The sequence below is a fragment of the Fusarium sambucinum genome, chromosome II (assembly GCF_050947815.1).
Source record: "Fusarium sambucinum isolate potato_lamoka chromosome II, whole genome shotgun sequence".
Taxonomy (NCBI): Eukaryota; Fungi; Ascomycota; class Sordariomycetes; order Hypocreales; family Nectriaceae; genus Fusarium; species Fusarium sambucinum.
In genome coordinates, this window is record NC_139293.1 from 4,558,109 (window position 1) to 4,571,273 (window position 13,165).

The 13,165-nt window shown below is 47.1% G+C and overlaps 3 protein-coding genes across 3 annotated transcripts; 2 read left to right on the forward strand and 1 right to left on the reverse strand.

Annotated features, from left to right (window-relative positions):
* Positions 1-917: 917 nt before the first annotated feature.
* FSST1_008443 (ClpP/crotonase-like domain-containing protein) lies at positions 918-2,122 on the forward strand (the record flags this gene model as incomplete). Its single annotated transcript, XM_083225327.1, has 6 exons — positions 918-1,107; positions 1,216-1,346; positions 1,448-1,477; positions 1,535-1,651; positions 1,747-1,927; positions 1,995-2,122. 6 exons carry the CDS (start codon positions 918-920, stop codon positions 2,120-2,122), a joined length of 777 nt encoding a protein of 258 aa, XP_083084404.1.
* Positions 2,123-3,385: 1,263 nt separating this feature from the next.
* On the reverse strand, positions 3,386-5,239 carry FSST1_008444 (Alpha/Beta hydrolase protein; the record flags this gene model as incomplete). Its single annotated transcript, XM_083225328.1, has 5 exons — positions 3,386-3,540; positions 3,594-3,779; positions 3,831-4,652; positions 4,700-4,922; positions 4,979-5,239. The coding sequence occupies 5 exons, from the start codon at positions 5,237-5,239 to the stop codon at positions 3,386-3,388; spliced, it is 1,647 nt and encodes a 548-aa protein (XP_083084405.1).
* Positions 5,240-10,442: 5,203 nt separating this feature from the next.
* FSST1_008445 (uncharacterized protein) lies at positions 10,443-12,071 on the forward strand (the record flags this gene model as incomplete). The annotated part of the gene is made up of 3 exons (XM_083225329.1): positions 10,443-10,585; positions 10,652-11,319; positions 11,383-12,071. The coding sequence occupies 3 exons, from the start codon at positions 10,443-10,445 to the stop codon at positions 12,069-12,071; spliced, it is 1,500 nt and encodes a 499-aa protein (XP_083084406.1).
* Between the last annotated feature and the right edge of the window lie 1,094 nt (positions 12,072-13,165).

Here is a 13,165-nt window from a genome sequence, read left to right on the forward strand (position 1 = left end):
CAGTTCGATTGTTAGTCCTAATTAGACCCGCATCTAGTGAGGGATCTGCGGGAGATAGTCTGGTTTAACTCGGTTCCGCGGATGCGGTTACTGCCAGGGTTGCCACGACATCTCCAGCATGCGGGAGCTGCAGGATCTGACTCCGGCATCTGTCGACATGCACATGTATGATGACGAGTTCGATGACATTCTTCTGAAGATGGGATGAGACAATGTGCTCATAACTCTTGGTTTTGTTATCACTTTACTCATCCATCATGTGCCTAAAGTTTACTTTGAGAGAGAACACCTCGGTTTCTCTTAGGTCATTTCGGAACTCCACAAGTGGCAGACCGAAATCTGTGAATCTATCTAGCCTCAACAAAGATCATCGGTTTTCATCAAACTACAGTAGACTAGCCACGCGAACGACTCGACACTTGGACCAACCCAGCGGAATTGACGGACACAAAGATCGACAACAGACTCAAACTCAGCAGCGATGTACAACCAAACCTTCCAAACATAGAAAAAGATCCCCAACCACCCTTTCCTAATGCCGCACTGGAGAAAAAATTTATTAGTATGTTTGTAATACACAGTAATCAGAAATATCGAGAGAAAGTCTTCACCTGAACGCATGTTGGGAGGGAACCTGCATGTACGTACTTTAGGGTCAGACACAAGCCGTGTCTCAGTTGAATCAATGACACTATCCACTTTCGATTGATTGATCGACGCGACTAAGTTCACGCGTTCTTTGACGTGCTTACCCGAGGTGAAGTACCTGGTTGTCCTGTATTTTACTCAACGCGTTCCGTAAACAATAGAACAGCAAGTCAACCAAAGACATCACATCATCCACTGAGTCAATCTTGCCGAGTGCAGCCTTCTTTCAGCCCGTAATTCTCTGTATACAAACTCAAAGTCAACAGACAATGGACTATCAGCTTATCCTCCCTTCCACTCCCGCAGACGGTGTACGCGTCCTGGCGTTAAACAGACCCTCCAAGCGCAACGCCCTCTCGCAGGAACTCATAACCGTCTTTCTGGAACAGTTGAAGGCAGCATCCAGGGACGATGGCGTGCGAGTCATTGTCATCACTGGCAGCTCGACTTTCTTTTGCGGTATGAACTCACTCCACTTTATCACCCATTCCCAATTCCCACAAGGGCAGGGGTACATCGAACAACCCCGGCACTTGACCAGGCCAGCTGACAAGACCTTACCAACAGCCGGAGCTGATATCGGGGAGATCTCACGCCTCGATGCGGAAGGCGTGCGGGACTGCCGCTACTTGTCGGATCTTTGTACGGGGATGCAAGCCGTGCGCAAGCCTTTGATAGCGGCTGTTGAGGGAATGGCGGTGAGTTGACAGTTCCACTAACTATAGTCTAATCCACAGAACTCAGGAACTCTGGAGTATACAGTAGTACAGTACAAAGCTAATGTTTGTGGGATTGACAGCTCGGTGGGGGTTTTGAGCTTGCTCTCATGGTAAAGATTTTCCCTGCCTCGCTTCGGAACCCGAAGCTGATAAACAAACGCTTTTAGTGCGACCTGATTTTTGCAGCGCATGACAGTCGATTCGGTCTCCCAGAGGTCACGATTGGTCTTATCCCTGGTGCTGGCGGTACACAGCGGCTGACCAGTGCCGTGGGAAAATTCAAGGTGTGTGCTAATGATATCCAATCTTTCTCCATCTCTCCTCCTCCCCTGTACAACTGAGTTTTGATGAGTTGGCATTTGACGTGTGTGAGTGATAGGCTATGCAGATGATCCTTCTCGGTCGTCCCATCCAAGCAGAAGAGGCTCGGTCTGCAGGTCTAGTTGCGCAGCTCTACGAAAGCGGCAGCGTCTTGGACAACGTGGTGAAGGACACGGCATCGACGCTTGCGGCGCTTAGCCCCATGGCTTTGGGTTTGGCTAAAGAAGCAATTTGTAAATGTAAGTGGCTCAACACTTGTTTCTATAAGTAGGTGAGAATATCGTGTTGACATACTATTTGTCGTAGCGGATGATTTGGGTGTTGATCACGAGTTTGAGAGGAGTTTGTATTACTTTGCTTTTGGGACCAAGGATAAAGAAGAGGGTGTCAAAGCCTTCTTGGAAAAGAGGAAGCCTGAGTGGAGGTCCAAGTAAGTTGATCTGCTGTTAATCTAAACTCTCACGTAAGGTCAGTTGAGAGGGTAATCAATTGTACGCATGATGCGTGCATGATGGTTTGACACCGGAAGTCTATATCTTACACTGGTGCATGCCATTGGTTTTTTTCAATATGCCAATGTTACTTCGTTCCTTCGGTTGGCTCGTCCCGTGTTGCCAAGGTATAATATTGGTCGACTTCCGTCGATCATGAGCAGCCTTATTTTCTTCACCGTGAACCGTGCGATGATCTTTTCTCTTGGCTATCATTTTCGATCATTTGCATGTAATGGTTCACTCTGTGTTCATCCAAGCCGTGATAATCGTTCATGTCACCAGTCTTCGCAAACATTAGGTTACACTTGTCGATCATTCGCCAGGGCATTCCTTTTAGCCAGTGAACAAACTCCAAACCCCCTACAGTGGTTGTTTAGATTCTTTCCGGGATGCAACGGCATACCACGATGCTATAGGTTTGGTGTCGATCTCGTTGCGAAGGGTTCTCCCAAATGACGATGCCGATTGAGTTTGGCACTGGATGCGTAACGTCTGCAACGAGGCATATCCGATTATTCAGATCACCGGCGGCACGGCTTTCCATGATTGACCTACGATTCAACCTCGCCCTGTACCTAAGCTTCAGGGCAGGAACTTGTGATTCTAACTCACCTATAATTTTCTTCTCTTATCTTTCTGCAGCCAGCTTCTCTGTTAAACTGATGCCATTCGTGTGAATATCTCATGAAAGCCCATAGATCACCGACATCTGTTCCCAGGGTCAAAGCGATCTCTGGATTCACTTGATAGATTTTACCGTCATGCATGGATGTCAATCTACTTGTTGCAAAGCCTATCGTATGATTTATCCTCGGCACTAAAGCCGTCACCCTGTGCGTCTGTCAAAGCGTAAACGCCATCCCGAGTCACTAGTAGCCGCGGGCCGTCTTAGCCGCCATTATTTAACGAACCTCTGGCTAGAGCTTGGCAGGGACTGTGCTGTTTTCACCTGAATCGTGGCTTAGTGATGAGTCGATTTTGAAAGTCAAAGTTTGCTGCTCAAGTCAGACCACATCTCGCAAATGTTCCGTTTCTTTGGTACGGGCAACACTGAAACGCCTGTGAAATTAAGTTCTTTCATATACTTCATGAGTCTAGTATGCTAATAGTTCAAATATGTACACATAAAATGGGACATGAGCTAGGTTAGACTTGAACATCTTATCCAACAAAGCAAGCATTAATCATCTTCCAAAAGGCTCTTTACCTTCCAAACTCCTTGGCAAGAGAGTTCATGAAAGTAGTACCAGCCAATCGGAAGGTATCAGGCTCAACGCTGGAACCGTTGGGGTTGAAGTAGAAGTTCTGTCCGTAACCACCACCGCTCTTGAACACAGGCCACTCGGGAATTCCGGCAACTATTAAAAAGTCAGTACAATATCACATATTCATGTCCATTTGACCAACTTACGGCCATGCTCGTTAGGGTTTCCTTCAGTGATGAAGCTGATCCACATTCGAGTAACAAGCTGGGCAAGGTCAAGAACCTCCTTGGAAGCATTGTGGAATGGACCAAGGTTCTTGCCATAACCCATACCGAGCTTGTTGAAGAAGACGTAGGCGACCTCGACGAAGTGAGGAGTTCCGATTTGAGGAGCTTCAAAAGTGTTAGTACATCTCAAGGCAGAATTGGATACAGTATACTTACGCATGTTTGTGTTGGGAGACTCGAACAAGTAAGTGTAAGCAGGCACACCATACTTGGACCAAGCATCGGACCTTCTGCGTCTCCAGCTAACAAAGAGGTTGTCACCCTGGAAAGCTGCCATGCGCTTGAATTGAGCTTTGACAGAGTCATTAGCCTTTCGGCGGTAACCAGAAGGGACACCAAGCGCGTCAATGTTGGGGTATAGAGCCATCAAGGTCTCGGTAGTGTTGGCATCGACGCCATTCGACATGATAGCAGCAGCAAACTGCTCATCGTTGTCGACACCAGGGCCGGCAAAGAAGCTGCCCTCGTCGGCATTGGTGCCGGTTATGAGAGGAACCTTGACGAACTTGCCGTTCTCAAGGAGTGTAGAGGGGTAATCAGGGATAAAATCGTTGTCGACAACAGGGTAGAAGTTTCCGGGAACCTTGGTGCTGGTAGCATTGAGCTTCTCGAAAGACACCTCACGGAGACAAGCGAGCTTGTTAGAAGCATCGCCACAGCCAGCAGCTTCAGCGATGATGTTGTAGCGTCGTTCAGGTTGAGTGAGGTTCTTCATGTCAGTTCCATCAGCACCGGACTGAGCGATGATACCTCGGAAGAGCTTATCGTCTCTGCCTCCATAAGCAGTAGCGTGATAGCCGACGTTACCGCCACCAGCACTCTCACCAAATATGGTGACCTTTGAGGTATCACCACCGAAAGCGCCAATGTTCTCCTGGACCCATTCAAGAGCGAGACGCTGATCCTTCAATCCGAGGTTGGCGATGCCGGCGTCCAAGACGTCCTTGCTGGCCAAGAAACCCCAGAAAGCAAGTCGGTCTATTCGATGTCAGTGGTGAATTGAGTGTTGCACTGAATTGACTTACAAGCGACGGAAACAGCAACGAAAGGCTTGCCAGCCTTGACAGCTTCCTCGACCATGAAGGTCATGTTGTAGACACCGTTGGCAGCAAAGTCCATGGTCCAACCTCCACCGTGGATGAAAACACCAACAGGAAGCTTCTCATCGCGGCTACTGCCCGCAGGTCGGACAACGTTCAGGGTAAGACAGTCCTCGCTGAAGGTAGCAGGTCCCTGGTCGGCGGTGTTCTGGCCAAAGTCAGTATTCACTATTCTTTTACGGGAACTCGAAGGTGGTTGCTCACTCCGTATCCAACACAAGAGTCGCCATACTTCTTCACCTCGAGGGTGTCAAATGTCTCGTTTAGACTCTGAGGGTTCTGGAAACGAAGTTGGCCGACAGGAGGCTGAGCGAAAGGAATACCTAAGAACAGATCCTGATTGTATCCAGGTTCATATCTTCCTTCGAGAGTACCATTCTTGATCGTGACGGTAGGTGCTTTTTGCGAAACAACACCGTCCGCCAGAAGGGCAGCCGCAGTGACAAGGCTTAGAAGAGAAGGCATCGTGAGGAAATGTTACAACACGCGACTTGTTTCTCAACTACTCTCACCCCATCATATGGGTGCGGATCATGATCATTTAAGTTGTTTTTACTCTATAGCCCCGTATATAGAGTCGGCAACGGTCTGGGGTGTTCCAAAGCTAGTGCCCGACTTGAGTGGCATTGAGCGGAGAAATAGTCAACGTCATGCAAAGTGTTTCCTTACTTATTCAGTAACATGTTGTTTCTGGTATAGACAGCATAATTTCGCCCCAGAGTCAGTGCTTTCATGACACAACATCGGTCCTCAAATTGCCTAATTGGTCTCTGTTTCCGAATCGTGCTTCAGTTGCCGAGATCAACTGCCGCCCTCTAGACCCAAGTCACAGTCAAAATGGGAGAGAAAAACCCATGGGGAAATAAATACACCACTAAGATGCGGGGAATATTTACGCTCAATCGGAATAACATCGGTTCACAGGTCTCGTTATTAATATTTAGACCACCTGATGCTGGGACGATGAAACCCGATGGTCCGGGTTTTCAGAATATGGAGTGCATTAGCTTCATTAAACGGGCCGTTTAAAGGGGAATTGGGATCATCACAACTTGGCAATGCAATCGAGAAAAAAAACATCTTAACCACATTCCACTTTGAGTTGCTGTAATGTGGTTTGCCGATGCAACCTCGTCATGGTTCAGGGTTAAGAGTTGGCCGAGTCTGAAGCATGACGCCATGAATTTTTATCGATAAAAGCCTTATACCACAGCTAAAAGGATACCTATGAATCAAGAAAATCGGATGTAAGCATGATAAAGGTGGCTAGTCATTCTTCTAAATGTTCTGGCAGAAAGAAACTCTATTCGCATGATGAGAATGCAGCACTTTTCTTAACTAGCCATTAGCCAGCCCTCTCCTCTACCAAGGTAACCCCAACTCCCCACTTGGACACCTCGAATGACTTGTTTCTTTTCATCGACCGTAACATCACAGAAAGGTTCCATCTCCTCATTATCCCCGCAAATGTTCGATTCTGGGGTAGCTCCGGTGGGCTGGGGTTCTAATCGGGCAGACTCATGGTATGGTCTGTCTCGTGATTGAGCGCCTTGCAGTTCCACGTAGTGGGCATCGCCTCCGAGGTGGTCAATTGTTCTCTTTTACACGAATTTCCCATCTCAAATCTGTGCCGATTCGCCGTGTCACATGCTAGTGTTGTGAGTCGTCGCGACGTGGATGGAAAGCATTGCATTCAGCAGATTCAACTCATTTTTGATACACGCATCAAGGGCATCGTGAACATAGGACAGGTACTGTTAACCAGTGATGTCTTCCCGTCTATATGAAGCCCGAACTTAGCATATCCCAAAAACGCGAGACTTCAGCGGTGACGTTAAGTTCTAGCTGGCTTTTCTATGAACTGTTTCAGGGACCAGTAGATCGGAGTTTCTTGGCGGACTTAAATGCAGGAGACACGGCATCGGACACTTAAGTCAACGACGATCATGTAACCCTTAACCCCGGGCCCTACCGGCGCCAGTAACAGTCTTGCTTAAATCCAAGACCGACAGGCACATACACATCGGCTTTCGGCAACCAGTCGGTGGGGATTGGCTGTCTTGTGTTGACGGATCATAGCCTGTTGTTGACAGTTGAGATACCTTGACAAGACCATACAGACCTTATGTCAAGTCCTACTACCGTCACAAGCAAAAGAAATGAAAGGGATGATGCTTCCAGAAACACGATAGATGAGTTGTCATACATGCGTCCTGATGTTTCTATTATTAACTCCCAGGATCTTACACCATTTGAATCAACTAACCTAGGGCTTTTGTCAGCCGGACCTCTTCTGTTGAGGTGTAGCCCAACTCTAACTTTTATAAGAGGTGCGTACAAACGATAAGTAATCTAGGTAGCCCCAAGCGAAGACGTTTCCTGGAAGTTGGGGTTTCTGATAGCTATATCTGTAATAAACTTCGGATAGACATCCTCATCTCAACAAACCATGCGGGTCTTTTTTATCACCATTTCAGCCATCATAGCGCTCTCTCGTTCTCTATAGGATCCTACTAACGATGCAATTGAAGATAGAAAGCATGGCATGCCATAGTATGACAAGATGGGCAGCTTTGGATAAGCCCCTCTTTTTCTCTTAAGCACCAGGAGATATGTGAGCACTTTTCGAGTAAACGCTGGTCAAGCGGTTGAACTGCTCTCCCCATGATATATAGCTTAGAAATGGTGGTAGGTTCGGGTCGGAAAGCGACGCTTCCTCCTCACCTACCATACGCGTATATGGTACAAGTTGCGACACATTCGCGGTGCTTATGCTGCAGGTAGGGCCAGCATTGCCTGAACAAAATGCAGTGCAGTCCTCATTCTACTGAGGAACTCATTGGGTGAAAGTTTCTCCCGAATAAATGATTGGTTAAAGTATTGTGTTGTACGAGGTGATAACTCGAGCTTCGCGTCCTTCGCGATGGTGACATGAACTGAAGCACCTTTTGTTGTGGAGGTGGTTTGGAACGCGGTATGCTGGGTATGAGTTGGAGTAGAAACACAAAGTCATCAAAGCCACAGACTAGTTCTGACTGATTCGGAGTCTAGCGCAGACAACAGCCAGCAATCTAGAATGTCATCTCAAAAGTGGTGACGACTTCACTTTTTTGGTGCCATGACACGTGACCTGACCCAATGTGAAACGTGTTCGCAAAGGCTCCTCCTCCATTGAGGGCGTAGAGGTGAGCGGCATTCAACGAGCAGTGCCGATTTCGCCAAACGTATTTTTACTGGGATAGTTTGTTACTTTGTCACCAGTCAGAGATCCCCTCAAGATAAAATGGTCAGTCAGTAAATCACTAGGAAATTACTTTGTTCAACGCCGACTTCGCAATGTGTTACCCTGTAGCCAGAAGAAAAGAAATGGTAAGTGGCGATAAGTCGCGCAGCAAAGTTAAGTTGGGTGACATTGTTGCACATGTCTTTTAAGGACTGGGATGAGTGTATACAGGGCTCATATGATACCTACCGAAGTTGTGTGTGGATGTGTCGATTCGTATTTCATTGTCAAGTTGTAGAATTCTCACGACAGAAACGCTACAAGACAAGACCCTTGACCATGAATCACGATACTTTGTCCATTGACGGGCGCTAGTACCTGAAGCTAACAAGCCACAGTTCAGCCATTTGCCAGAATTAACTTGCCCCTGAGCCAAGGTAAAAACTGTTGATGATAGTTTCAATAGTCGTGTTGAAACAAATCGATAGTGTGTGAGTACTCTGGCCTAGAATATCGCTAGTTTGCTACTCGACAGAAAACATCTGCCGTGGTTGGTGTCTATAGCACGCTATGGATGGTTTGGGAGTCGCGCATTCTTGCACTGTCTGACTGTTAGGCAGGGATAAAGGCTTGCAGGGGTCAATTTAGGGGTTGAACTTGGGTGGGTTTTAGTCTGTCTTGTACAACTTGGAGAGGTCTTGATGGTTGATGTCCTCGGAGATTCATGTCATTTCATCCCTACTGATTGGAGATGGCATCAGAGAGATACACGTCGATTCTGACTGGGAATACAGCAAGATACCTCAAGTCTGATCGTGGGAGCTCACCATTTCAAGGGGGAAGCACCAAAGCCACCCAATTAAAACGTTTCAAGTGGCGTCTTTAGCTTCAGCTGAAGCTCGCGAGTGCCCCTCTTCCTCAGAGCTACCTCCAAGAGTGAAGAGTGCAGGGAGACAAGACTTTTCAGTCCTCCTATTCCGATGAGTAAGAAAGGCGAGTGGCGGTGTCTGGCGGTTGACCGTTGCGTTTCACGAGCCAAAGTTTATCCAGTACAAGGGGGAAAGTTTCAGGGCGAACAGAGAAACAATTGTGGTGGAGAGACTCTTGGCTTGCGCTGAGCTGAGATGACGTGACACTTGTTGGCAATAGATCAGATGCCAAACAAGATACAAAAGTATTGAAGCGAATTAGCGATATAATCTAGAACGATGATGGAAAGCAGAGATCTGGAAAGAAATTGCTTGGCGGAGGATCCATAAAGGGATCGACTACGGGAGTGAGGCACAAGCTTCCCGGCCTGTCAATCAGTGATGATCAAATTCAGGGCAGCCTCCCTGCTATAGGTCCCTAACTTTCAGGACATCAACCCCCGCACTCGTACAACTTGCAGCGCTCTCTACAGCAGTCACTGTTCATTGAATTGACTGGACCAGACCTACCAAAGCATCAATTAACCTTCTCCTGATACAACAACAGAGACAAAAGTTAAACTCGACTACCGTGACCTTGTCGATATCCCCTTTTTCTAGCGAGCAAAAAAGGGTCGTCACAGATTGATTGGAAAGTGGATTATGAGGCGTCAGAGTGTACCCACCATCAGCCAACCGTTGCAATCCTCACAGGGTGAAGCGCTACTGAGACAACATGTCCCCATTCAAAATAGCTCTGAGGGACCTTATTTTAGGGAGAGAAAAAGATAGCGTACGGTAGTAGGCCAAAAGTCTGACCCCACTTGGCATTTTCCCACCTTAAATTGCCATTTTATTACCTTTTTAAAATTAAATATCTAATAAAATAAAAATACTATATTAATAATATAAAATCTATTATATAGTATTTTATAAGAAAAATCTTTTATATATAGAAAGTTTTTTTATAACTATTTTACTTATAAAAATATATAGCTTTAAAGTTAAAGAAAAAGTTAAAAATTACTTATAGGGGACTTATAGGGTATTCTTAAAAAATTATAGAAGGTAATTTTTAACTTTTTTATTTTTCTTAACTTTAAGCCTTATTTACTTTATTAATAAAATAGCTATAAAAATACTTTCTATATAAAAAATATTTTCTTTATAAAGTTCTATATATAGGTTTTTTTTAATAGTTATAGTATTTTTTTTATAATTTAATATTTAATTTTAAAGATATAGTATTTTAGTGTAAAATGGGCTATGGGGTCAGACTTTTGTCTAAATACTGTAGTAATGATGGGTGCGATGCGATACTAAAAAAAAAAGGAACAAAAAATAAACCCCTGCTTAAAAAGAGAGTCAGGGGTCGTCGTGTTCTGTTCTCCATTGCTCTTACTCCTGGGTCCCCTCAGCTGAACTGCTTCGTCATCCTTCCTTTTCTTGGCTTCTTGCATTCTTTTTTCCCTTCTTTCTTGTATCTGTACACCTTCTCTCTTTTTATTCTGGCAATTACAGTCTCTTTCTTGCCAAAATGACCGTCCCAAGGTCAAACAGAGCGGTCGTTCTGGCCGCTGTGGTCTTCATCACCATATTTCTCGGTCTGGCGCATTTCCACCTAAAGACGCCCAGCGAAACAGCCGCCGCAAACGGCAACAGCAAAAGCAACAGCGGAGTGTAAGCTTTCCCCTCTCCTCTTTTTCGCGCCTTCAGAAACTCAATCTGACTTTTCTTCTCCCATAGCGACGAGCCTGCGCCTTTCATCCCCGAGAAAGAAGCCGCTGCTGCGGCACCGACTTTTGTTCCCGCTGTAGACGAAGGAATTGGCGGTGCACCTGCTGTCGAAACCGTCACCGAAGTCGTCGAGGTTGAGCCAACACCAACACCAACGCCTCCCTCCGCCGCTGAAGCCGAGGCTGAGCACGATCACGACCACGAGCATGAACATGAACACGAGCACAAAGTCACCCCTCAGAAGCCCGACTTCGATCCTGAAGAGGCTCCCAGCGACCCCGAAGAGCTCGCTGCCGCCGATGCAGCCAGTACTCCTACTCCTTCTCCCATCGCCGAGGAAGAGACTCTCCCTACGCCCGATGAACTCTCTGAAGCTCCCGCCCTACCTGATACCCCTTCTTCTGAACTCAACCTCGATGCATTCACCCCCGAGAAATGGATCCGTCCCGCCGTAAAGGTCAACGATCCTGAATACTTCCCCTATGGCCACTGGCCCTCCAAGCTCCCCTCCGACAAGCCCATCTGGAACGAGCCTCTCGGCAAGAAGCTCTGTATTGTTGATCTTGAGAGTCGTCGTTTCGATAAGCCTGGCTATCTCTGGTCGGACGAAATGACTTGGAACAAGAGCCGAGAGGTCCACGGCCCGTCTGGTGGCACATTGAATCACTGGGTCTACTGTATGTCTCTCGCTAATTGGCAGCTCTCGCTTACTTTTGTGTACACCTGCTGACTTTTAATAGCCAAGATCCATGGATACCAGTACTACCACATCAAGATCAACAGCTACTCCGACCGTCGCGATTCCTGGAAGAAGCCGTCTGTCCTCGCCCAAGTCCTCAAGAAGCATGACGTCTGCGTCTTCATCGACTCGGACGCCCTCTTCAACCGCCTTGACCTCCCTCTCGAGTGGCTCATGAACTACTGGAGTATCACCCCCCAGAACAACTCCATGGCCCTGCCTTTCGACCCCGATACCCAGCACAACCGCGACCGAAGGGGCAACCTGTTCCTCAACACTGGCTTCATGATCATGCAGAACAAGCCCAAAACCTACGAAATTTTCAAGGAGTGGGACGATTGCGCCAATGATGGTGGTCGCTTCCCCGACTGCACTGAGTTCCGTAACCGTAAGGGTTGGCAGCCTACCGACCAGGGCGGTTTCGGCACCTTCATTCGCTACGCTTACGACTCCGAGATTCGCTCGTTGCCCTGTACAGAGGCCAACGGCTTCCCCGAGAGTAATTCGGGCTGCGATGGCAAGTTCATCAAGCACGTCTGGATTGGCAAGGAGGATCGCCTTGTCCAGGCCGTCGGTGCCGTCTTCCCCGGCGTTCTTCTCGAGACCTTCCACAAGCAGTTCCTCAAGGAGTCGGAGAGCTTCAAGACTTCCGAGGACGAGCTTATTGCTGCCAATGGTCGTCCTTGGTAAGCGTTATAAACACGTGCTTTAGTTGTTGGAGTTTTGTCTTTACATGTGGCTGGGCGTTTTTATCTTTAACTCCTTGCTCTCTCCGATCATCGGAGCGGGACATGGAAAGAAAGGACTAGTGTATAAATAGAGAATGCAAATAAATATAGAACTAGGGGGTCGGCTTGGCAAGCCCTGATTACAAAATACCATTAATTTACCGTTCATACCTGTCTTGCTATTATAGCTGGAGCTATCTTCTGTGGTGATACATGGCGTTTCCTCTCTCCAACTGACCAGCATTACCAGAAACAAGAGTTAGACGATGTTGTTAGGAATACCCGACATTCTTGCTTGCTGGTGCCATTTTTGTCGCTAGTAGGCTTGTTGGTGTACCTGCCAACGCATTAGTGTTCCACACATTTGGTGTCGTGTCATGATCTCATGCAAGTCATTTTCGACCATACTAACGAGCTCACCGGTAGTTCATGCTGTGCTGGACGAGGCAAGCTCCCGCCGCTGCCATCTCTCTTTTCTGCGGTTTGTTGATGAAGAACCCCAGTTATTATCTGTCGTGTAGCCACAAGATAAAATTTCCGACTCTAGCTAGGAGTCTGGTAAATGAAGGCTTCTGGACTGTGGGCCGGTGCAACTTTGTCCTAATCTTTCGACCAAGACCTTTGGGAATATTATCTGATCCCCATTACCAGCACATCACATAATCGCTAACATAGTCGTTAGTCTAGACAGTCGTTAAGAAGAAACAGCTTTTCGGAAACGATTTCTTGATGGAAAATACCAGTGATATATATCGGTTATGACCCAACCGAAATGACATTGACATATAGTGGCATTGGTTCAAGACTGAATGACCGGCGTTCTTTTTCTTCAGGCCCCCTCCCTAAGTGCTTCCATCTACTCTCGTACCGTTTTCTTCTCGACGCGGCAGTAAGGGCATCTAGGAGTCCCGCATCCGGGACAGTCGACTGTTGAAACTCTCATCCCTGATGTTGGGCAGCGGCAACAGGCCCATATGAACACAGTTCGCTTCTTCTTAGGTGCCTACAGATAATATTTAACGCGTTGCCCAATTTGCATTGTCCACCATAGTTACT